This window comes from Erpetoichthys calabaricus, chromosome 8 (genome assembly GCF_900747795.2).
Source record: "Erpetoichthys calabaricus chromosome 8, fErpCal1.3, whole genome shotgun sequence".
Lineage (NCBI taxonomy): Eukaryota > Metazoa > Chordata > Cladistia > Polypteriformes > Polypteridae > Erpetoichthys > Erpetoichthys calabaricus.
The window spans coordinates 110,192,439-110,217,587 of NC_041401.2; the positions used below are offsets into that span (position 1 = coordinate 110,192,439).

Consider the following 25,149-nt stretch of genomic DNA (forward strand, 5'->3'; position numbering starts at 1 on the left):
AGCACGGTGGTGTAGTGGTAGCGCTGCTGCCTCGCAGTAAGGAGACCAGGGTTCGCTTCCCGGGTCCTCCCTGCGTGGAGTTTGCATGCTGCGGTTTCCTCCCACAGTCCAAAGACATGCAGGTTAGGTGCAATGGCGATTCTAAATTGTCCCCAGTGTTTGCTTGGTGTGTGTGTGTGTGTGTATGTCCTGCGGTGGGCTGGCACCCTGCCCGGGATTTGTCCCTGCCTTATGCCCTGTGTTGGCTGGGACTGGCTCCAGCAGATCCCCGTGACCCTGTGTTACGATATAGCGGGTTGGAAAATGGAATATTAGCCAAAGTCATGATACAGAATTAATGTATGGTCTGTATTTAAAGAAAATGGTGGGCAACATATCACACTTACCATATCCACAACAAAATGTCACCCGAGACATGATGAAAGTATTTCGTTAGTAGGCAATGTCATATGCAACAAGAAGCAATCAGGAAAATAAAAAAGCGAACATAGTACTCAAACATTTCTAATAGCTTCAGATTCTAAAATATGATTATCTGCTGGATAAATCTTAGGTTATAAAAAAGTAAGAATTTCAGCAGAAAAGGAATGAAAAAGCAATTCAGAAAAAATTCACAAGATACTTGAATAACTTCTCGGTAATCATATGCAAATGAAAGTTGGTCTTTTTTTTTCTTTTTTTGTTTAAATGTACAATTTGTAGCTTATCCAACTCTGATACTGAACAAAGAGCCTTGGATTTGGTTGCAGAGATGGCAAACTTGAAAACAATTGTGTCCTCATCTGGATTTCAGTCAGAAGCCTTCCAAAAATGGAAACGTCGTTTGCATGGGAATTGAATGGCTTCCTTAGTGATGCTGAGTACCCACCTGGATTGTTAAATCAACAAAATAAGAAAGAAGAGGAACTTTCAGATATAATGCAGAGGATGACTTTAGATCTTTTTTCTCTCCTACCACAAAAAAACAGGCACTGCATATGATCAGATTGAAGTGCAGGCTGTTATACTTACAAACATGTTAGGTCTCAATCAGAAACTAGAGACAGCTGCTTTAGGTTCCTAAGAATTCCTCACCACTCACTATCCATCGATGGAGACTTTCTCTTACTTCCTTTTCCTTTCCCCTAAACTCATTAAACTGAGAACACACTAGAGTATTATTGTTATACTTTGTGCTTTTACTACCATTTCTTTCTTTTAATGTCTTCTTTTGAATTTTATTTGACTTGTTAAGAATGCATAAAATTTCTTTTATATTTGTGATGAATGCAATGCAAGAACTAAAACTGAAGCATGACCATGTAACAAACAACATGGCCAGTTATGTGATAAGACCAATGTTGTTTTTGCTTGGCATACTGTACATATAAAGCTGTTTCTTATGTCCCAGTTTTATGAATGGTTGAAAATCACTATTTAACAAAAATTAAGCCAGTGATCTAGTGTATAAGAGCATTACATTAATCTCCTATACACTTTCAACTAAAGCATGTCCAACTTAAAAGCATATTCTGAACACCAACTAACAGAATGAAAGTAGACTGAAAGATATATATACTGTATATATACAGTATATATATACACTGTATATATATATATATATATATATATATATATATATATATATATACAGTAGAGACCTTATATATGTACAGTATATACCATATATACAGGGTGAGTCATAATTATGTTAAGATTTGAATGGCGGAAACAATTTATTCACAAAACTTACTTCATATGTGCAAGATGATTTACAGGAATGTCTCAACCTGTTCGCCATCATGTTCAACACATGTACCATATGTGGCACATAAATTGTCCACAAAAATTGTATATAAGTATATACATAGCAGTACCATTAGTGTTAACATAATTTTGACTCACCCATATATATATATATATATATATATATATATATATATATATATATATATATATATATATATATATATATACCCCATTTTAGTTTCTTTCTTGTTCTATACTGTATTGGGCATGGGCAATGTCTATGTTATTAGCCTATTTTAACTTTTTTTCCCTTTTTGTTAATCCTTCCTGCTTTTTTTATAATACCTCCCAAAGTCTAAATAGAGAGTAAAAAAAAACTTTATTTGGAGTACTCCTTATATGACTTTTTCATCTATAGCCCAACCATTACCAATCAAGATTAGCACTTGTCCCTCTAGGTGCCATATGTAGTAAGATATCTGTGATCTTCACATCATCTCAGTCCCACCTACTATACCCTCCTACATGTTGAAAGCTTATATTTATTGCATCTCAGCATTTGTGGCTGACATGTTCAACTGCAGTATTGTACCTCACAAAAGATGCTGTCTTCTATTATATCTTCTCAAACAGACATACAAACTGGTGAATAGTAGAACAAGGGCATGTGGATCACAGATATCTAGAACAGATAAAATGTAAATATGGCATCAAGGGAAAGTGACTTTATTAAGTATTGGTACTGATTGGTACTGATTCATGCCTCACTTTTCCAGAAAGATTCTATCCCTCTTTGACTTGACTAAGGGAAGGACATTTTATGTGAACACCAGTTGCTGAACATGCTTTCAGTCACATGTATGGTTTTCTGTCCTGACATTTGCCTACCCTTTCTGTTGCAGACAGACATCTCAGAGACAGGACTAGGGGCTGTCTTCTCACAGGTACAGGATGGGGCAGAATCGCTGGTATTATCTACTGGGCCGTGAGTTCACTCTTGTCATGGATCATACTCCTTTGAAGTGGATGGTCACTAATAGGGAAGTGAATCCTAGGGTGACTCCTTGGTTTCTGTCTCTAATTTACGTGTTATCCAAAGTATTCCAACAAATGGTCTCTCAGCAATACAACAGAGACACCTTGTCCATTCTGGGTCAGAACATCAGAGATATGGTGGCAGGGGGTATGGTTGAGGGTATTAGATTGTTGCATTTCTTCTTGCAAGAATAAAAGCAATGGTGAAAATAATGTCACAAAAGGATACAGTGGCATTTTCAAATTTACACAAAGTTTAGAGTCATTAGAGAGCATTTGGAAATGAAGATCATCCTTATTTTGTATCTTTTAGGTGACCTGTGATAATTTCCAGGGAATTTGATTTAAAGTAATTAAATTTGTAAGTCAACAGTAAACATTATTTGGTCAGGGAGCAAAATGTTTGGGCAAAAATGCTGAATTTTCTGAGACAATGTTTAAACAACTTTATTTATAATCATAATTTTAAGAAAAAAAAAAAAAAAAAAAAAAAAAAAAACTAACTGCTTTTAAGGAGATATCTTAATATATGTTTTTTCTTTAAATAAACAATATGCCTTGTGGCCTGTATGAGACATCTTACACCACAAACCTCACATACAACTTTACTGGGACACAACTTCTAGACCAGTGGTCTCAAACTCCGGTCCTGGAGGACGCCGTGGCTGCAGGTTTTCATTCTTACCCTTTTCTTAATTAGTGACCTGTTTTTGCTGCTAATTAACTTCTTTTGAATTAATTTTAGTTGACTTGCTCTTGAAGACTCAGACCCCTTGTTTCTTTTTTCTAAATTAGTAGCCAAACAATAATGAGCTACAAAATGAACCAAAACATGACCAGCAAACTGTGTCCATCATACAATATCTGAAGATAAAGAAAGGTGAAGGTCTCAGGAATATCGATCTGCTCAGGTCCCCAAAATATTTTAACAGTGCTCTTAGAAAAGAGAAAATCAACAATTTCACAAATGTATGCTATTGCACAATAAGAGCAGCAACAAGCCATAGAATTAAAGAACAGGTTTAATTAGCAACAAGAATCAGCTCCTAATTAAGCAACTGGTTGGAGTCAAATTGTTTGGAATTTGAGGCCTGACTTAGTTGGTCTTCTGTTGGCTCACTCACTTCACATTTCATTTCTGTTTGGGTGCCATTTAAGGAAAGAAATAAAGCAATTCAGAGGAATGACAAAGAAATTCAGGGGAACAAATCAAAAAAACAAGTTAATTAAAATAAATGGAAAAGGAGTTAATTACCTCCAGGACCAGAATTTGAGACCACTGTTGTAGACTAGAAGACCTTTTATTTGGCATCAGGCCATTCTCACAGTTCAAATACACTACAGCAGTGCACCAATTTTCCTTCACTTCTTCCTTCCTTCCTTTTCCCCTCTCTCAACTCCAGCTCTCCTAGCTGAGGCAGATGGGCTTCTAGATATATCTTCAGTGTATCTAGTACAAAAGTATTGCATCCTGGAAGCACTTCTGGGTCAGGTGGAACCTTCACATGACAAGGGAACCTCCCTTTGCTAGCACCTCTACCATGATGAACACACACTCCCCGAAGTCAGTCTCCAACTGTTCTATCATTATATTGGACTCAAGGGACCAGGAGAGGGGATTTCATCCATCCTGCTCAGGATACCCCACTGCCCATGTCTTCCATCACATCATTTTTTAAAATTTAGTTTCTCAATTACAATTGTAAAAATAGATACGGATATTCTAAATTCTATAGCTATTTCCTATCTTATTAGACTTTCATTGTCTTCTGTAAAGTTCAGTAGATACAGAATTAAGTGTAGCAGGTATACAGCAATATTAAGTTGATGTAGGTTAACAGTATACACTGCATTTTTTAAATAACCCCTTTCACAAAGAATGCATTCCAATCATTTAATTGTAAAGTTAACAAAAATACCACACAAAGCAACCCAAGGTCAGTCAGTCATTATCCAACCCGCTATATCCTAACACAGGGTCACGGGGGTCTGTTGGAGCCAATCCCAGTCAACACAGGGCACAAGGCAGGAACAAATCCTGAGCAGGGCGCCAACCCACCGCAGGGCACACACACACACACACCCACACACTAGAGACAATTTAGGACTGCCAATGTACCTAACCTGCATGTCTTTGAACTGTGGGAGGAAACTGGAGCACCCGGAGGAAACCCACGCAGACACGGGGAGAACATGCAAACTCCACGCAGGGAGGACCCGGGAAGCGAACCCAGGTCTCCTAACTGCAAGGCAGCAGCGCTACCCACTGCACCACCGTGCTGCCACAACACAAGGTAATACATTAAATTACAGTATAAAAGAAATATGACACAGGAAATGCTAAGACCATTAGAAAAGTATATAAAGTTGCCAGTAGCATTTTAGATGTAAAGCAATGCTCTGTGCATGCATCAGTAGAATAAACATTAGATTCATAGGCATAAAAGAGTCATATACAAACCAGACACATTTAAAACAAAAGACTACAAAAAAAAACAGATCTCAAAGATGTAATGTCATGATTAATTATAAAGCAGTTGGGGGAGAAAATTACACAGATTAGACTAAATGAGTAATCCTTGAATGCACTTAAAAGACAAGCATTAGTAGATCTTGCATGTCTAATAAATTTATGTAAGACAAGCAAAGACAACAGATATTCTGGAGTATTGGAATTTATAGCTTTGGAGGTTATTCATGGGGTTTTGAAAATAAGTCTGTGTCTGAAATGACAAGAAAGGTGAGAGGATTAATAGAATTGATTTTCTAGAACATGAAATTTCTCAAATTAATTAATAAATTGAAACTTGCCTTTTTATTTATTTGTTATTATTAACATGAATAAGGATGAATGAATTTAAACAGTTGGGATGTGACTAGTTTTAAAGTTTGAAGCTGGGTATCTTCTGTGATTGCATGACAACCAAAAGGCATGCAAATTATTGTCATTTATTTATTGCTGCAATAAGTGTTACTGTCTTTGTGTCCAATGAAGACCTGTTCTTTCATTGCCCCCATTACAGATGGAAAAACTAAGAGTGAAAGGATATTGAATGAGATGTTTTTTTAAAGATTGATCTCCACCTGCAACTTTATGTGTTGGACATAACAATAGTGATTATACAGAAATGTTAAAAGTGACAGTTTGCAAATTTTATTTCTTAAAAGAAAAGTTTAGGAGGATTGATTGTAGGTCTATATGTGTTGGCCTTATTAGTTATGATTACTTGAATGTGTGTGTGAATTTCTGGATGTGTATATATACATATATATATATATATATATTTCTACTGATGACAGATTTTTGTAACTTGTAAGGCCCGAGGGTTTCACAGGCATTTTCATAAATGAGATGTAAGTATTGTATTTTTTCTTCCACTAGAGGACAATGCATGGCTTTTCATGCAATTGTTGTTTGGTGATATCAAAGGTCAACTGTAAAGCTGATCAGCTGAAGATAAATGAATGTCCTGAAATGACAACTTTGTTGTATTTCCAGAAGCATTACAACCCAATTAAAATCAGGCCCTCTTATATACATACACCAAACCTTCCCCATGAATATGTCTGTTTGGTGACTTTTTGCTAAAAAGAAAGATACATTTTTATGATTTTTTACGGAAAAAATTGTAATGCACCAAAAAGTCAATCAAATTGTACCCAAATGTGAAAAAAGCTTAATAAATAACATGTTAATGGATACATGATGTTCAGCTGTAGTGCATGCATAAATTAATTCTTTTTAGGAGAATGTAAAACAACAACAACAACATTTATTTATATAGCACATTTTCATACAACAGTGTTGCTCAAAGTGCTTTACAAGATGACAAAGAGAAAGGTACAAGAAAAGAAAAAAATTAAGATTAGGTAATAATATTAAAGAATTAAGTAACAACAAAAAAGGTAAGAGCAGACTGCCAGGAGGACAGAAAAAACAAAAAAAAACTCCATGTAGGCTGGAGAAAAAAAACCCAAAATCTGCAGGTGTTCCATCCAGCTCCCACTGGGCATTCTACCTAACATAATATTCCTATTCATGCTTCACATAATAGGAATTTGATGAAGCTGGTTAAGTTGGTTAAGAAAAAAAAAAATCATCTACTGGTGCAGATGCTTTATGCAAAACATTATATACATTCTGCTTCTGTACAACATTACTGAGGACTGTTCAACTCTCTAATTGTGGTGCTGGAGAGTGGCGATGCATCAACATACAAGTTAGAATTTCACTGTACTCTGGACAGTGATAATAATGACCCTGTAAACCTGTAAATGGAAATCATATTTCATATTGACATATCGGTACATAAAATAAAATATATATAAAATTTGCATTTACACCTATTGCAACTCACATCACCTGTATCTTCTTATATGTAGTTTTGCCTGGCTAATTGTGATTTTTATGAAATAGTGCTCTATTGTTAATCTGCCTATGTTGGACTTAAAAAAAGTGTTGTGCTTGCCTTTGAGTTACTGTTCACAGGGACTTTGTCTATGTACATTTCTTCCTGAAATTATTGATGTACATTTTGCACATACTGCGTATGTGAAAGGTTATGGGCAAAACCAAATTTGTTCAACTGTAGAGGTAATGTATGAGATTTTCCACTTTACATGATGCCTAGGCACGTTTCTTTAATACGTAGACAAGGTTTTACTGTATATAGGTTTATTCTGACCACTTAAATGCTTTCTAATACAACTGGTTTTATTTTAATATTACATATTCAAGAAGGAATACTTTAAAGATAGTCATTTATTTCTTATCTTTATGTCAAAAATAGAAATATGCTATCTGCATAAGTGTAGATGATACTCTAGTTATTCACATGTACAAGAAACTGCTCAATTGAGGACATAATTGCCTTACCATCGGCCTTTGTCTGTACACTATTGAAGTCAGTGATACATTTTCTGAATAAAAATCTCATTCTGTCATGGAATCATTGGTCACACAATGAATAACAACATGGTAATGAAAGTATGATAATGAAGACTAAAGGAAGTTAAAAATATACTGATAAAAATGTGGAAATTAAGAAAAGGATGCAAAACTTTATGAACATTTTATGGGTGTTTGCCTGAATACTGTTGGCTCACTTACGAAGAAATGGAAGTTGCATGATGTCACCCAACACTGCCCTAGAAAAGATGTTTTAAACTTCTTTAAGCTCAGTATCTAAAGAAGAGTAACGCCAGTGGTTGAGAATGGATTAAAGGTGCATCATCTATATTAGGAGTCCTACATAACACTGGCCAATGGACAAGGATCACAAAAAGAAAAAACTTAATTTCATAAGGAATACTCAGTAAAGTTATGGTATTTGCTAGAAAGTGCAAAAGTGAGGTAAAATGGAATCAAGAATTAGCATTTTATGTAAAATTCAAAGAATTCAAGCCTAAAAATGGTAACGCCTCAAGTAACATGATTCCTTTAGTAAAGAATGCTGGCTGCAGTGTCATGTTATGGGGATGCTTCTCATCAGCAATAATTGGACAGCTTATTAAGAGAAATGGGTGAAACACAAAAACAGAAAAGAAAGACATGTTTCTGTTTTTCTGAAAAACTGAACTTTTGGGAAGGTTCAATATTCAGTGAGACAATGGCATTAAGCTGTGTATCAAATTAATATAGGAATACCTCAGAAATAAAAAGATGAATGTCTTTGAGTTAAAGTCCCATTTTCAACCACATCAGCTATCTGTCAGACAATGTAAAAAATAGCAATCTGCAAGTTCTGTCCTATAAATGAGGTGGGACAAAACTGTCAAGAGAAATGGAGAAAAATAACTTCTAACCAATATGCAAAACTAACAAAAGTGTTCCCTAAAACATATTTCAGTTTTTGACTTTTTGATATATGCTGACAAATATCAAAATAATGAACATTGCAAACTTGCATCTACACTACGGACCCCAGTTTTAAAAAATAATATGTAGATGTTGTTAATAACTGCATATGTCACTCTTCTGCAGCAGGTCTCCAGGATGAGCAGCTTTTGGCATATTAGGTCCATATAGCTAAAAAACAAAACAGAGGGAAGCAAAGGTACTTCTTCCTCCCTGGGAAGACCAGATGGCCAAGCAATGTCTATACAGTCAAGTCTATTCTGTTATTATTATTGGTATAACTATTTTCAGCAAAACACAGATGAGCAATTGAGTTTTCTAAAAGAATTACAGGATAGTTAATAATCATTCAGGGGTCTATTTCACTAAAGGCTGAACAATCTAAAATTTTTACTAGTATTTAAAATTTAAAAAAAAAACAATTTATATATAATAACCATCAAAATGTCTTGGGTCAAAAGTCATGTGTAGCACATATCTAGCAACCACACAATATCAAAGAGACCAGACACAGAAAATAGTGGTGCCCATGAAAACAAATAAACCAAATGGCAATGGCTTTTAAAAAATTAGGATACACAAAATAGTGACTAAATTAAATCACCAAATTATGCTAAAATATTTTCTAAAACAAAAATAAAAATGAATAATGTTCAAAAACAAAATGACTTAAACATATGAACACACATTCCTTAAAATTTCCTTCACTGTGGTTAAATAGATAAGTGCATCTATTTCAATCTGAGGTTCATACAGGTGATGACATAACAGACTAAACAGATGTTTGCATGTTTAAAAGCACAACTTTAAAAGGACCCTACTGTACTGTTACATTCTTTATAACTCAGACCTACATATCAATGGACCCTATGCTATAACTTTTTCAATGATTTAAATGTAGCTTTAAATTTAGTGCCTTAGATTTAAAAAAAGAAATTCCCAAAATGTATTTTGGGAATGAGAACATACTTTTCATTTTAATGTTACATAATAGGCTCCTTGTCCAGGGTCTGTTCCTGTCTTCCAGTCAGTTCTGCCAGGATGGGTTCCTAAAATTGGATAAAATGTAATGAACAGATTGATGTATGTATGGATAATTAAATGTAAGGACAGCACCAAAAGCCTCATGTATAATGGTGCATACGCAAAAAAATGTTGTGTACGCCCGTTTCCACACTCATGTTAAGATGTATAAAAGATAAACTTGGCATAATGCTATGCACATTTTCACGGCAGCCTCAGACCATGCGTATGCATGCTTCTGCTTGGTTTTGTAAACAGGCGGCACCCAGTGTCAAAGCAGTGCTACTTTTTCTGTGTGGTCTCCCTTTCTTTTTTAGATTTGCATCCATGACGTGAGCTTTATCAAGTACACTGAAATTAATTGCATATCATGCACAAATTTTATTTACTTGATTATAATCATTCTGCAACAATCTAATGGTGCACGAAATGGCCAAATTACTCCAACTACCATGGCTGTTTTAGCGTTGTTGGAAGACTTTGCAAATGGAAGAATTAGAAGAGAGTGTGTATTTACAAATTATGTTGATTTTTTGTCCCATGATGATGACTGGCTTCTAAGTCGATTTAGATTTCAAAGAGTTATCAAAAGTTGACATTTCAACTTTAATCTCAACATAGACCTTTTTTTTTCCAGACAGTGGAGTGCAACTGGCCTTTTCACGGGGACTCTGATATCTGACCACTTCTTTTTTATTTCGGGCACTGTGTGACTTTCTGAACTTGAAGTTTTGAGTGCCTCCACTGTACCATTTCATCAATTTCCTTTTGTTGTTTATACCACTGCTTAAGTTTTCCATGCCTACACTTCACTGAGAAGGACCTCCATTTTGCATTTGCTGAAATGCTTCTCTTTTACACACGCTTTTGGCATTGTCTTTTAACAAAACACTGAAAGTAAGGGGCTATTTATATAGATTTGCATATTCAAATAGGCAAAATTCTGGGAGGAGTCAAGATGGGGCTGTAGGGACGTGAAAGTGCATGGAACTTTTCTTACGCACACTTTAATGCATATCTGTTTTTCTGTGTGTACGCACATTTACAGTTTTGTCTGTATGCCACGTTTTAGTGTGAATTCTATGCACGGCTTTATACATGAGGCATCAAGTGAGGGACCTAGGTTTGAATGTTTATGTAGAATTAACAAATTATTTTCTCAAACATTTTCTCTGTTTTTCTCCAACACTCCAAAAATCTTTGTCATGTTTATTTTTAACTCAAAACCTATCTAATATACTATAGATATGTATCCCCTTTGATAGACTGGGTCTCGATTCCTGTCTTGTGCCTGATGTTACTGAGTAAGACTCCAATGTCCTGTGATCCCTGTGATCCTGTAACAGAAAAAGTGGTTTAAAAAATTGGTGGTAGGGATTCATACAATTTTACTGTTACTACCTGACAAATTAAAACAACTTCTGTCAAAATAAAGGAGGCAAAGACACCCACAAAAGATGGGCTAACCAACTTAAATATAATGTATGACAATTATATCTAATACAAAGTTCTTTAATACTGATAAAGATGGTAAAAAAAGTTTATGAAGCAAGGCTAAAGTGGCAGGGAGCTCCCCATATTAATCCTAGGGTGTGAGAGAACACTTTAATCAAGAACAATTCATTGAGAACTCTACACAGCAGAATACTAGAGACTTATTAAATCTATCCTTGCACATGTATGGCTACAGTAGAACAAAGAGTTTAAAAAGAAGAGTTTTGAGCAGTGAAGAAACATTATAACCATAGATAAGTCATATTCTCTATTAGCAAATGCAAGTGTGGCAAACACTGAAAAAAAGCTTATAGGTGTTCTTAGTGCTTGGTTTTCAGCAGAGAATAAGTCTGCTAAACCCATTATGATGACACAGTTTTGTTCCTAGCTCCTTATAAGAAAGAGTAGATTCTACTCCTAAACATCCAACCATTTTTGCTTTTCACCATCATCCAAGGTTTCAGGATTTCTTCCTGTGGGGAGCAGTGTCTTTCATAGTAAAATTACCCTTTTTTATAGCAGTGCAGTCACTCAGTGGTCTAATGAGTTTAAAAGCTTGAATCATTAATTATCAAAGCCTTCGCAGTCACTTGATGATAACTCAGTGGAACATTTCGAAAGATCCCAGAATGCATAATAGTGTATACTGGTTCAACACTCTTTTAAGTGACTTCATAATGCTTCCACAGTTTGGAAACAATATATTGTTTATATAAAATAAAATGAAAGAGAGAGAAGTAGCAAGACTCAACTGTTTTCAGACGTCTTCAGATTATATAAACATTTTTTATCCTAGTAGACTTGACATTCAGCAGGAATTTACTTTGTGCATTTCCTTCAATCTCATTTAAAAGTTTTGTGGCATTTTTATTGGTGTGGCTAGTTTCATAAAGTCATCTTGTACCAGCTCACTGCTTTAAGATTTTGTTTGAAATTATTTATAGTACTGTACTATGTAAAACATTTCTAGCAAAAATATATGTTTACAACACATTATGTGAGCAGTAAGTATTTTATTTCCTCATGAAACACTATATAACATTGGAAAAAGACACAAATGTAGATACAATTTAAAATCACACAAATATAATGTGTCTTTAAAACAAGTCAGCATTTGGTGCTGGAGAAGGGAACTCCCTTGAAATGCAAAACTGAAGCAATTCACTCTAGTTTAGTTTTTTTGTAGTAGGCTGGTGGTAAATTATTCCATGCTTATTATAATTATTCTTTCGATTAATACTGCTTTTTGCTCCTTTTTCTCTGCATGTAATCCTGCATAGCGCTGAGGCTGAGGCTCTGAAAAAGCCTAACTAACACTGTTAGTATTCCATCTGTAGAATTCTGCTCCAAATAGGTTGTAGTTGTGTTTGCAGTGTTTTAGAGTTGGATTTGGGTTGAAAGGTGAAGTTTTTCCAATAAGCCATTTTCTAACACTTTAGTTTATGTACTGCAAAAATGCATCTATTACTCATTTACTATTTTTTGATCTTATAAAACCTCAGTAGATAGGTTATTCACATTTGTGCAGTGTGGCACATTCACATGATGGTAAAATCACTTGTTAATATGAAGGATTCACAGGTCTTATACTAAATATGTATTTTGCAGAGAAATGTGTCTCAGTGAAGCCCCCCAGACCACTCCAAAGTCACGTGTTGTTAGCAGGTCAGATTGCAGAGATGAATAAACACTTTACTGATTCTCTGAAGTGTCATGAGGACCAAAAGAAGTGTTTGCAAAGGTCTTGTTACATAATAGTAAATAAGTAATAGATGCATTTTTTCAGTACCTAAACTAAAGTGTTACCATTTCTTTATATTTCTCAGCAGTCATCATTCCATTAACTTTGACAAGATCTTCATAACCGCTGCTTGAAAGACACAACAAGACCAGGCATTAATGTACTTGTTGCTAACTCTTCTGACCCACTGTACTATTTTACTAGCCAAATATTTCAAATTTGACCTTATTGCACTATAAGCCGTTCTGCCACTGCTTGTCACTCCATGCTGTATGATCTAATGTATACTGCTTCTTGCTTTCCCACATCAATATTTTTAATTGCAACACACCCTACCATATCATTTCCTTTAAAATTTCTCTGCACACTCCAAACTTTAAGACTTCTTTGTATGGCTGAAGCATGTTGTTTGGCACCAGACAACTCCACCAAACATTGAACAAACACTTCAAAGACAGAAGGAAAATTCAGTTAAAGAACTCTTCTTTAAGTACCATTCATAAAACGTAGACAGTATTTTAGATTTTCCACCGTGTTTTATGCCTTCATTTTTTTCATTTATCACTGACGGTTTGAACACCTACATCTTGAAAATTCACTTTCGTTTGCTATTGCTTGCTGACAATAATCTTGTTGATAAAAAAAACTATTACAGTAATACCTCAGCTAACAAAGTAATTTCTTAAAACTTTAGTTCATTATAAGAAGCTATGTATCGGAGCTGGACATACCCAAGAAGAAATATGGTATCTCTTCATCTCCACATCCTCTCATCTGCCTCGCCCAGAGGTTACTCATTCATGCCACAGGCTGCACCTCATACTGTATTTGCCGTCAAAGGCAACACCATCTGCATTTTTTTCCCCATCTCCATGAGCTCATCCAAGTTACAATTCTTAAGTATGATGCACCGCTTGCCACTCACCCAGTCCAATGGACTTTAGCAAATCTCCAAGTGCTTGAAGGTAAGTGCTCTCTATCTGCACCCCCTCATCCATGTATTGTATTGGCTCCTTTCATGACCAGGTGCTAACTCCAGTAATTCTGCTATGTGGCATTTCTTTTCCCCTGCGTCTAACCTTTTTATTATCCACAATTTTGTTTCTAATTATACTGCTTTACATTTTTATGACATACTAAACAAGTTACATTTATTGCCTTAGCAAAACATTACAAGAGTTACAATCCACACCAAATACCTTTTTGTTCTACACTACATGCTACCTTAAGGACAGATGACTATTCCATGTAGGGAAGTTACACAATGAATTGCCCACTCCTGTAGCAGACATGTAATTAAACTTGCACTTGTGCCACACTGGAGCTTCATTCTCAGGATTTGCTAATCAATGTATTACTGTATTTCTGTCAAAATGTGTTATCTTAGCCATTTCCAAACTACTCCTTAAGCCATCCCAGTAGTTGTTACTATCCTCCAATATTAGTATTTATTTGTTAAACTGCACCACTACAGCATCTGGCTTGGCTAATCACAATCTCATTAATTACAGTAGAATCAGAGGAGGTTGATAGTATTTAACAAATACAATGAATCATATCAAATCAAATTTTATTTGTCAAAAATATGTATATAGTACAATATGTACTGAAATGCTTACCGTATATATTCACATATAAGTCGGGTCTTGAAACCCAAAAAATTGATCATAAAATCAGACCCCGAATTATATGCCCATGCAAAAATGTGACACTTAAATTTTTTTTTTTTTTTACATCTTCTTGCATCCTCCAATCTTGCATCAGTTTCTCAGACGCATCGAATTTTGTTGCAGCAGCGCAGTTACCAGTTTCTTTTGCTAATTCAATGACATTTAATTTAAAACCAGCTTCATATTTTCTTCTGATCGAATGCTTAATTGTAGATAAGGGATGCTCTTACGATAAAGGTGTATGAGGGTGTGAGATACAAAAAACACAAATCAGTGCAAACGTTGCTTCAGAATAGTTTGGGTATTACCGTGTGGTCACGTAGGCACAATAGAGAGAGAGAGGGGTTAGGAGCATGCACTGATACAGCGCATTGCCGCACCCACATAGAAAAAAAGGCATTGTGCTCTGTTGTTACTCTCTCAGTGTGGGCGTTAGCATATCATAATCTCTTGGACCAATAGCGTGAATTTTCTGCATTTGACTTATACAACCAACATTATAAAATACCAGAAATTATATGGTAAAATCAAGTCCTGACTTATCTGCGGGAGAACTTAAACACCAGTATATACGGTAGTTGCTCATCTCCAAAGACTGTGCCTTTAAGAAGAAGAATAAAAAGAAAATAACAATAATACATGACTTTACAAATACCTAAAATCATGAACAGAATTTTAAGCTTGTGATAGTAATAAATGTCTAAATAATATAAAAAAATAGTGTGAGAGAGTTAACAATAGGTTATCACGCAGTTCTCTGATCTGAACTTTAGGCACTGGTACAGTTTACCTGACTGCAGTACAGAAAAGAGGCCATTGTTGGGAGGACTGAGATCACTGATAATTTTCTTTGCTCTGGGCCGACATCACTTGGTGTATCCTTAAAGTTAGGGAGTGCAAACCCAGTGATGCATTCAGCTAACCACACCACTTTCTGTAGACTCATGCGGTCCTGCTGTGTGCTGTTCCCAAACCAGGCAGTACTACTTCCTGTCAGAATACTTTCAGTGGTGGATGTGTCCAAGTTCTTCAGTAAGTGAGAGGGCAGCCTTAAGTTCTTGAGGCATCTGAGGTGGTAAAGACGTTGTTATGGCTTCTATGAGTCAGTGTGTTTGGACCAGGTTAGGTCCTCTATGATGTGGAAACCAATGCATTTGAAATTGTTCACCTTCTGCACCTGGGTGCTGTTAATACTGAGGAGGGGATAATACCTCTACTGTTTTCTCCCAAATTCCACCATCGACTCCTTTGTCTTTCTGACATTCAGGAGTAGACTGTTGTCCTGACATCAGTGTGACAGGCAGTCCACTTCATCCAGGTAAGCCTGCTCATTGTTGTTAAATATCAGGCCTACCACAGCTGTGTCACCAGCAAATCTGAGAATGATGTTAGTCATGTGCAGTTGTGCAGTCATACTGTATGTGTAGAGGGAGTGAGGTGCCTCGAGGAGATATTTATGAACTGAATCTGTGTTGGTCTAGCTATCTCACAAAGTATCAGTTTCTCATGATTTGAACAGAAAATTTAATTTCATTGCATACTTCAATGTCATTTGTTGATGTGCTTGAACTAAGTATATCAATTAACTGACATAGTCACTCAATACAACTGTCTTGGTAACAATGCCTAATGCATACACTTTATGTGTCATGATTAGGACTGAATTTTGAGGTCTTATAGCCATTTTCTATTATGGAAGCCATTTTGTATACTGTTGTCAGGGTCACATCCTGCGTTTCTAGGGGTGTGGTCTCTGGGATTGTGGCCTTGAATTAATCAGCAGAAGGGATAAAAAGTCAGCCTTTGCACTGAGCCTTATCCGATCTGTGGATAAAACATTCTAAACCCTTTTGAATTCTCTTTGTGGTTAGTTTCATATTTTGCCTAGTTTTTGACTTTTTGCCAGATTATTGACTGTGATTTTTGCCTGTCATCTGGGTTTCGGCCACTTTGTTTTATTTTATTTTTGCTTGCTTTGCCTTTTGTCCAATTCAACTTTTTTTTTTTATTTATCTGTTTTCCTGCTGAGTCAGGACATGATGGTACTTGCCTGAGGGTGCAGCCTATCTGTTTTGTCTACGAAAAGGGTATGCTGTGTGTTGTTGGGCATAAATGCCAAAGGTAGTGTTAGCTCTTTTGGAAGATATTGTCGAATGGCAGGCTATCAGGAATTGTGATAACCGTTTGGCTCAGGGTGATGATGAATGATTTATAAGCCGTCCTAAAGCTGTTGTCTCTGAATTGTGTGCTGAATTGGAGCCTTCATTAAAAAGACCATAATGCAGAAATCACACAGTTCCATTTCCATTACAGGTTTCATATTTGTCAACATGCACTTCTCATTGTAAACAGGCTGACTGGACAGGAATTTTCTCACAGTCATCGCTGAGCTGTTTCATAACATCTGTATAGATGGATTGCTCTTGTAAACAGAAACCGCTTTCATTTAATTATTATACAACTAATAGTCGATGATCAAATGTATTCATTGTACTGTACTTGTCTATGAATTACTAGAATATATTAAATGTAAAAGAACAACAAAAGAATGTTCTCTATATTCTTGTTTTTTCTGCTGTTGTAACTTTTTACGTGGTAAATGCCTAGTTCATCAAATAATCCCTAAATTGTGCTATGGCCTAGAAGTTTGCACTCCTGCAGAAATCCTGACTTAAATTTTCCTGCATTAAACTAAATTTAAGAGATGTAAACAAATGCGGCATTTAGAGCAACCTTAAAAAAATTGTTTCTTGAAAAGTAAATAAATAAACAGTCATCAATATTGTTTTACCTTTTTCATGTGCCTTTTACAAGGGAATATGGAAATGTGGTTGGGAGCAGGTGGAAACAGGATAGAGCTTTGTAGGTAGCAGCCAGGATGGGGAGTGAAAAATCCGTACTACACAGATCTCTACCATGCCCCATTTCACCGAAACATCCCCTTATTCTACAGTAGCATAATACTGGCAATTCGTCTGACCTCAGGGGATATTCAGCTCCTATAAAGTTCTGTGCTGGTGAAACTTGTCATAGAAGTATTGCTATGTTGTCACGATCAATTCAGACAAATGATTAAATAACAAGCAATCCGTAAATAATAAACGAAAAAAACACCAAACAAGGGAGGTATCAATATTCATAATCATAGGAAGCTAAGCCAAAACCCAATACTTCTTTTAAAAACAAAGGCTCTTATTACAGCTGAGAGCCAAAACTTTTTAAATGGTAATTGACTAGATTCAAAACTAGGTAATCAAAAGCAAGTTGTAACTTTGGCTTCTTAAAAACAAAGTCAGTTTTTGTTTCCCCACACACTAAATAGTAGGAGATATCTCTTTCAATCAATAAACAAAGTTTTTTTCCTTCTTGGTACTAAATATGACTAATTTCATATATTAAATGATGATTGGAGACTACAGTTTTCTCACAGTAACCCCTAACTTCTTGACCATGTCTCAGTGAAAAGTGAGTCTTGGTTTGGTATTTATGATTCCTGCTGTGTATTTGCTTATGACGTGATCTTATGTTATAGTTATGTGTTGACCCAAGTTTAGTTTTAAATTTTCCTGAAAGGATACTTTATAGAACCAGGCTTCTAATATCACAGAATATTTACATTTTTATTGCTATGTTAAATCACCAGAAAATCTACTGCCCACTGTCTTGCTTTAATTACAACAGGACCCTGCCAAAAAGCCAATACAATATTTATTAAACTCAATGGAATTTGTGAGTAATTATTCAGTAATTATATATTTAATTAGTGATCATTCTGAGCCAGGAGTTCCGATCCATCCTTCCAAAAATGCTCACTAGAAGGGGGGGAAGTCCCATCAAAAAAACCAAGCTAGACACAAAAGGGGCCTCGTAGATTCTTTATAAAATGAAAGTTTAATATCACAAAAATGAATGAAGCTCAATGGAACTTAAAGGAAAAAAAACGATTTGCCCTAAACAATAAGGAAATCCAAGAAGATGGAGTCCGAAGACAGAAAGGAAAAACAAAGTCAAACAAAGCAGCATGAAGTCAAAAAAATCCTGAGAATCAAAAAAGCAAAGTAGAAACGCAAAGGACACAAACTCACCACACCCTAGTATATTCAAAATGAACCACCAAGAACTGTGGAAGACCCTCTTCATTTATAAGGTGGAGGGCAGTTCCTGGCAATAATCGTTAGGTGGCCCCTCCTCTTGGAGGACACCTACAAAACACATGGAGCATGGCACAAGCATAGAAAACTATTCAGACAATAAACAAAAGTAACATTAACATAACTCAATGACTCAAAATTAAACAATAAAGACATAAAACAAGACTTTGAACCCCAGGAAGATGAGTGATGAGAAAGTGGTTAATATGAAATTGAATTTACAGCAAAGCTTGGAGTTTCACTTCATAAAACATTTTGCAGAACCATTGGTATTTTGTGACCAGTGAAATTCACGTCATTGACACGTTTTTTAGTTTCTGCCTGAAAGCATTTTCCTCCTCTAATTTCACAATCTAACCCTCTTTTCATGTTTAAATAAAGTCCTCTATTTAAAAAAAATTAGAGTAAGCTTCTTTCACTTGTAGACATATAGACATATTGTTGAGATGTGAGATGTGTTTGCAGTGTTTTGGTAGTGCGATGCGCACTTTGCCAGTTATGGTAATAAACTTGGTGATCACAATCCTGGTGAAGAATTGCTTACTAGGCAATGGCAAGGAGTGACTTCCCATGTAATGAATTTTCTTTCCTTTTTGGCGTGCCTTCATGTAGAAAATATGTAGTATGTTAACTTCTTCTTTTTTCGGCTACTCCTGTTAGGGGTTGCCACAGCAGATCATCTTCTTCCATATTTTTCTGTCCTCTGCATCTTGCTCTGTTACACCCATCACCTACATGTCCTCTCTCACCACATCCATAAACCTTCTCTTAGGCCTTTCTCTTTTCCTCTTGCCTGGCAGCTCTATCTTTAACATCCTTTTAATATATCAACCTTCTCTTCTCTCCTTCATATCAGCTAACTCTCTCCCCCTACCAGTCATACTGGCAACATTCAAAGTTCCTACCCTCAGTTCCACTTTCTTTACCTTCCTCCTCTCCTCTTTCCTCCGGACACATCACCATTTCTAAAAAAAACACTCTAGACTTCTCTGTGTTAATGAGAATGAGAGGCATACCATGAAATTGATTATACTGATATGCTGCAGATTACCTGTACTGGAGAATTGCAGAAAAACAGAGTTAAACACAGAAATTTGAAAGATGCATTAGAGTGCAATATTCCTTGTTTTCTGTCTCCCGAAAGATCTTCCTTTATACAGTTTTGTATTTCACGGTTGCAAAATCGCATACAAAACTGTACTAACTGTACTAAACTCATTTAATGTCAGTTTTTTTGTCAGTTTTATAGAACTCATGACCTGCACCTCCTATCTTCCAAGATTATGGAGAAATAAAAAAAAATATTAGCATGTGTTTATTTAGTTATGTTCCTGGTAAAACAACATTTGTTCTATATTTTTGACTTGGCGGCAGTGAATATTCACTTCTCAGTTATGAATCCTTGCTTGTCTTTTGCCTCACATCTTTTCTTTTGGTCTCTTATTTAAAATCATTTCTGTCAATCCTTATATAGCAGAATACTTTCTTTGTAAAATAATTGAAGCAATTATTTGTTTTGAAAGAAATATCTGTTATTTTCCCAGTTTATTAAAGTAAAATAAACTAATTACTGTTGGTATTTATTTTTATTTTGGTGATTCATTTTATTCATGATTTTAAGAAAATCAAAATCTCTCCCATAGGGAAGTTGAAACGGGAGACCCCAGGTCATGAAAAACTACAGCAGATGTAGTTATTATTCAATCACATCTTTTAATTAAAAGCCAGCTTTAATTTTAATGAAATATCCAATGTATTCTATAACACCTTTTGTGAGTGTGAATGTGTGTGAACTCATATGTTGGCCTTGTGAAGGACTAGTGCCATGTCCTAGCTTTGTTCCTGCCTTTCTCACAGTGATGCCAGGATAGTCTCTGGACCCCCACAATGCTTAACTGGATTAAATAAGAATGTTATGCGCTATATTGCCTGATATACAGTACAACTTTATATGTATATTAAATTTATGTGCAATATAAAATTTTTACTATATGTTTTACCTGAAAAATTTACTATGGGATACTTTTTAAAAATTTTATTTCAGATTGCCCTGTGGACCTGTTTTTTGTACTGGATACATCAGAAAGTGTTGCTTTAAGAGTTAAACCATTTGGAAGCTATGTCGATGAGGTGATGGGCTTCACTATTTCATTCATCGAGCAGCTTAAATCAAGGTGTGCATCATGGATAGAAAGCTCTTTACTCATTCAAATTCTTCATGTAAAAAGTATAATTGGGTTATATGGATTTGGTAATATTACATAGTTTTTGTATACTGTTATTATATAAATTAAAAGACAGAAGCATTTTATTTTAAAATTCATTCACTAGGATGTCTCTATTAGATTTTGTGCTTTCTTAGTGCTTATCTTGAGTCTTTAGAGGAGTCTCCATAGTAATGTAAACAGAATTAATATGGTTCTGTTTCAGATCTGACTCTTTTGCATTCCTTGAATTTTTTTTTAAGGTATTATCGCTGTGATCGAGAACTGGTGTGGAATGCAGGTGCCTTGCACTACAGTGATGAAGTTGAGTTGATTAAAGAACTGAGTGAAATGCCTGCTCAGAAAGCAGACCTGCAAGGTCGACTGAGGAAAGTCAAGTACATTGGCAAAGGCACCTACACAGACTGCGCCATCAAGAGAGGCACTGAGGAACTACTAGTGGGGTGAGTGATTTGGCCTATAATACATCTAGAAACAAGATATTTTACTTTCTTTACTAATATTATGTCAATGGCAGAAGTGGGTAGACTAGCTCTAGCAGAGGAATAGTGAGGCTGAGGGAGGGAGTCTCATGCTGCGTAATATAATACTCACACAATTGCAGTAGAAGTCAGAGGTCTGGTTGTTCACTCTTGGTTGAAGGGAGTTCTCTTTAGCTCAACTGCAAATGCTCCTACTTTCTGAATTGGAGGCCCAGGTTTCATGGCCAGCTGATCTTTGTGAGGATGTGACAGTACGCCAAACCGTGTGTTGCAAAATAAGGGCGGCAACATGTGAGTTCTTGTGAAGAATTGCGGGGGTACTTAGCTTCTTCTGGCATAGCAGCTTTGCTGAGTCTGCCTCCAACTTTTATGATTCCGCTTTAGAGAACTGGATCAAGTTTGTAAATTTGACTACTTTTCCTTATGTGCTGATTTTTGTGCAAGGCTTTAATCTCTCTGGATAAGCTTGTATTTGACTGATGCAGGAAGCTCCTTCCCTGCTTTAGACAAGTCTTCTAAAGAAAGTGGCTTTATCTTCATTGTTGCTTTATATTCCATCATATGTTCTGTGATCAGTGTTTTTTGTCTTTCTAGGCTGTGTTCAAATTGGCTGACCATATATTGGAATGCCTTTCTTTCATCTTTCAGATGCAGTAGCACTTCTTTAAACTTAAGGAACAATACCACTGCTTTCTTTAGACTTAGCCATTCTGAGTAGTAGTCTATAATTTCTTTTACTGTTTCAGTTCTCTCTTCGCTATAAGTGTGTTTATCGGTATGGTCTTAACCTGAGAGTTTGTGAGCGACCTACCTCAGGTCCTCTAGAGTCTCTTAGAACACGCACTCAGTTTTTTTTTGCTGCTGTGCCTCATATTTTCTGAGGCACCAATTTAAATTTGGTCTTTGGCCAATTGAGTTTATTGGTATTTCTCCATTCTTTATATGTCAGTAAAAGGTACAGTCCGTACTGAGATTGAAGCAAATTATCTTTAAAGGCTTGCTATCTAAAAACAACCTGCTGAAATGCCTTCCATGGTAGAACTGAACAGCAGCAAGCTAAATCTTATTAGTTTCCCATATTCTGATTGCATTGTTATTACTGCAAAATTATAATGTAAACATATTCTGAATACTATATTAGTGTATATTAATATGTGCATCCCATAAGCTTCAACCTTCCCTTTATCCTAATGCTAAATTAAATGGGACATTAGAAGTTTTTTTTTTTTAATTCAATGTTAAAATTCTATTCTATTGCTTAGGCGGCAATTATGAAAAAAAATTGTTTCTTTCATTTCAGTGGTTCCCATCGACGGGAGAACAAATATATGATTGTAGTGACAGATGGATATCCCTTGGAGGGCTACAAAGAGCCATGTGGGGGCTTAGAGGATGCTGCCAGTGAGGCCAAGCACCTTGGTATCAAAGTGTTTGCTGTGGCTATCTCTCCAAGTCACTTGGTATGTAGTGGTTTATAAATACAAAAGAAAAGCTACGCCATATTTTTAGGCATTTTATGATGTTTAACGGAGCCCTGTTTCATGTATTTTCAATGTGCTGTCTTTTTTCTAGCACAGATAAGCATTATTCTTCCCTGTATGATTACTGAGAGCCATACAGCTATTATACAAAGTTAAACATGTGTATAAAAACATAATTTAGTGTTACTATTTAAAATAGCATACTACTCTACTCTATATATGTAAAATCCTAAGCCTAAAAGTGCAATGATTTTGTGCATCGATTTTATGTGACATTTTTATGTCACGTTTTTTGTCACGCTTTAAATCGAGCTTATTTTAAAACCTACATACTGTATATATGTTTGGTATGATTCTCTTCAGAATTTATCGAACTTTAATGTGATGTTATTCCATTTTTAAATTATAAACTATAAAATATCAAGAACTCACATCCCGCGAGATGAGACTTTGTGCCAAGACATTTAAAAATGCACGGGGCTGCAAATAAAAGCCAAAGAGTAGATGACAAAGACAGCTGCTGTACGGGCTTTTAAAAGTTCAAAGCACCACATGAGATGCAGATCACGTGGCACAGTAGCAGCAGCTACACAGCAGGTGATCAAGCAAAGAGGAGGTAAAAAAAAAAACTGTATTTGTTTCCTATTGTATCACCGTTTAAGAGGGGGTTTCGGGGGAGCGACCGCGTCTCCTTGGGGTGTGTTCAGCCCCCCTCTTCACAACACGAGCGGCAGAGACGAGAAGTGGCTGGCACGTAGCACAGGCCAGGGGGTTGGTGAGCAAAGCAAGCAGGGGTTAACCCCCTAGTATTAACTATAAAAATATGTTCTGAAAAAATAACACAAAATATAGTAGCGAAGAGCCTTGTGATTCTTCTATAGTAAAGTAGTTTTCTTGTACACTTAAGCAATTTATATTCACTGTACTTAAATATTTAAATCTATTATACTAGGATTATTAATACATCTAACCAGTGGTGAGATTTTGCTGCTTCACCAAATAAAGCATTTCTTTGAATTAACTACGGCACTAGAAATATCTGATTTGCTGTTATTATCCCTCATCTGTTGGTGGCAGATGTCACCTGCTTCTACTGCAGAGGGTTTTCAGTGTAAAGCTGTCACTGTCAGACATTCTGGCATCCTGATTATATGACCATTTCTTTTTTTGTCAAAATGTATATAATAACAGTAATTTTATGCACTAAATGTGCAGATGAACCAAAAGCCTCCTGTTCCGTTTGGAAGTGTAGTAAGAAGGCTTAGCCACATGTGATCATTCAAAAATATATTTTACTACCTCTATTTTACTTTATGTGTTGCACAACATTAAATCGCTTAAGCATGGGAAAGGTGCTATATAAATAAAATGTATTATTATTATTATTAACCATTTTAACAGAGCAAGTTGTTACTTAGACACTATCACCATATTGTGTTAACATCTGTTTACCTTATTGGGCAGCTAATCCATAGATAGTAATCTGTCCAACTAAGCTTAAATTTTCAGGGTTGTCTTCTTCTTGTAATTTCTCTAATATGATGTTTCCATTATTAAGCTGTGCAAACTCACAAGTTAATATCTATGTATGTGATCTTTTAACATAACGAAAAGAATTTTGATTTGCATGTACGCTCTAAATGAGAATTGTGCATTCAGCTAGCATAGAATATTTATTAAATTGCATTTTATCAGGTCTGTTGCAGCTGTCAAATACAGTATATATACTTCCTTATACTTCCAATTTAATCCTATAATCTGTACAGTAATAACAATAAATACTGTTTAAATTTAAGTTTATGGTTAACATTTAAATTATATTTACACCTAGAAAAACTACATGATTCTATTATGTTTTTATCTTAGGAAACCAGACTGAATGTTATTGCAACAGATAACACTTACAGGCAAAATTTCACTGCAACGGGTACCATTGCACAGCAGAAGGAAGAGACAATTCGCAATATTATTGATCTTATTGTAAGTATCACCCTCTGTCTACTAATACTTATTTCTTTTTTTAAATATATTACATAATAATAGCAGGTTTTTATTGAAACCTTTCCTTAAAGCTGTTTTTTTTGTATTTGCTAAATTATTCACATTGTCATTATTCTTTTGTTCTGAGGTCATTCACTGTTAAATATAATCTGTGATTTATTTAAAACACATACAGTACTACTTTATCTGTGTCCTTCTGAATTTCAAATTAAAAATGATCTTTCATATGTTATGTATTCAATGTGTTTGTATTCCTACAAC

The 25,149-nt window shown here is 35.5% G+C and overlaps 1 protein-coding gene across 1 annotated transcript in view; it reads left to right on the forward strand.

The window, feature by feature from the left end:
- col6a1 (collagen, type VI, alpha 1) overlaps positions 1-25,149 on the forward strand; it is a 100,639-nt gene that overhangs the window by 10,248 nt on the left and 65,242 nt on the right. The window contains exons 2-6 of the mRNA XM_028807262.2: positions 2,631-2,672; positions 20,744-20,873; positions 21,167-21,367; positions 22,707-22,866; positions 24,754-24,867. Coding sequence (XP_028663095.1) covers positions 2,631-2,672; positions 20,744-20,873; positions 21,167-21,367; positions 22,707-22,866; positions 24,754-24,867 — 647 coding nt within the window. The remainder of the gene's footprint in view (positions 1-2,630; positions 2,673-20,743; positions 20,874-21,166; positions 21,368-22,706; positions 22,867-24,753; positions 24,868-25,149) is intronic.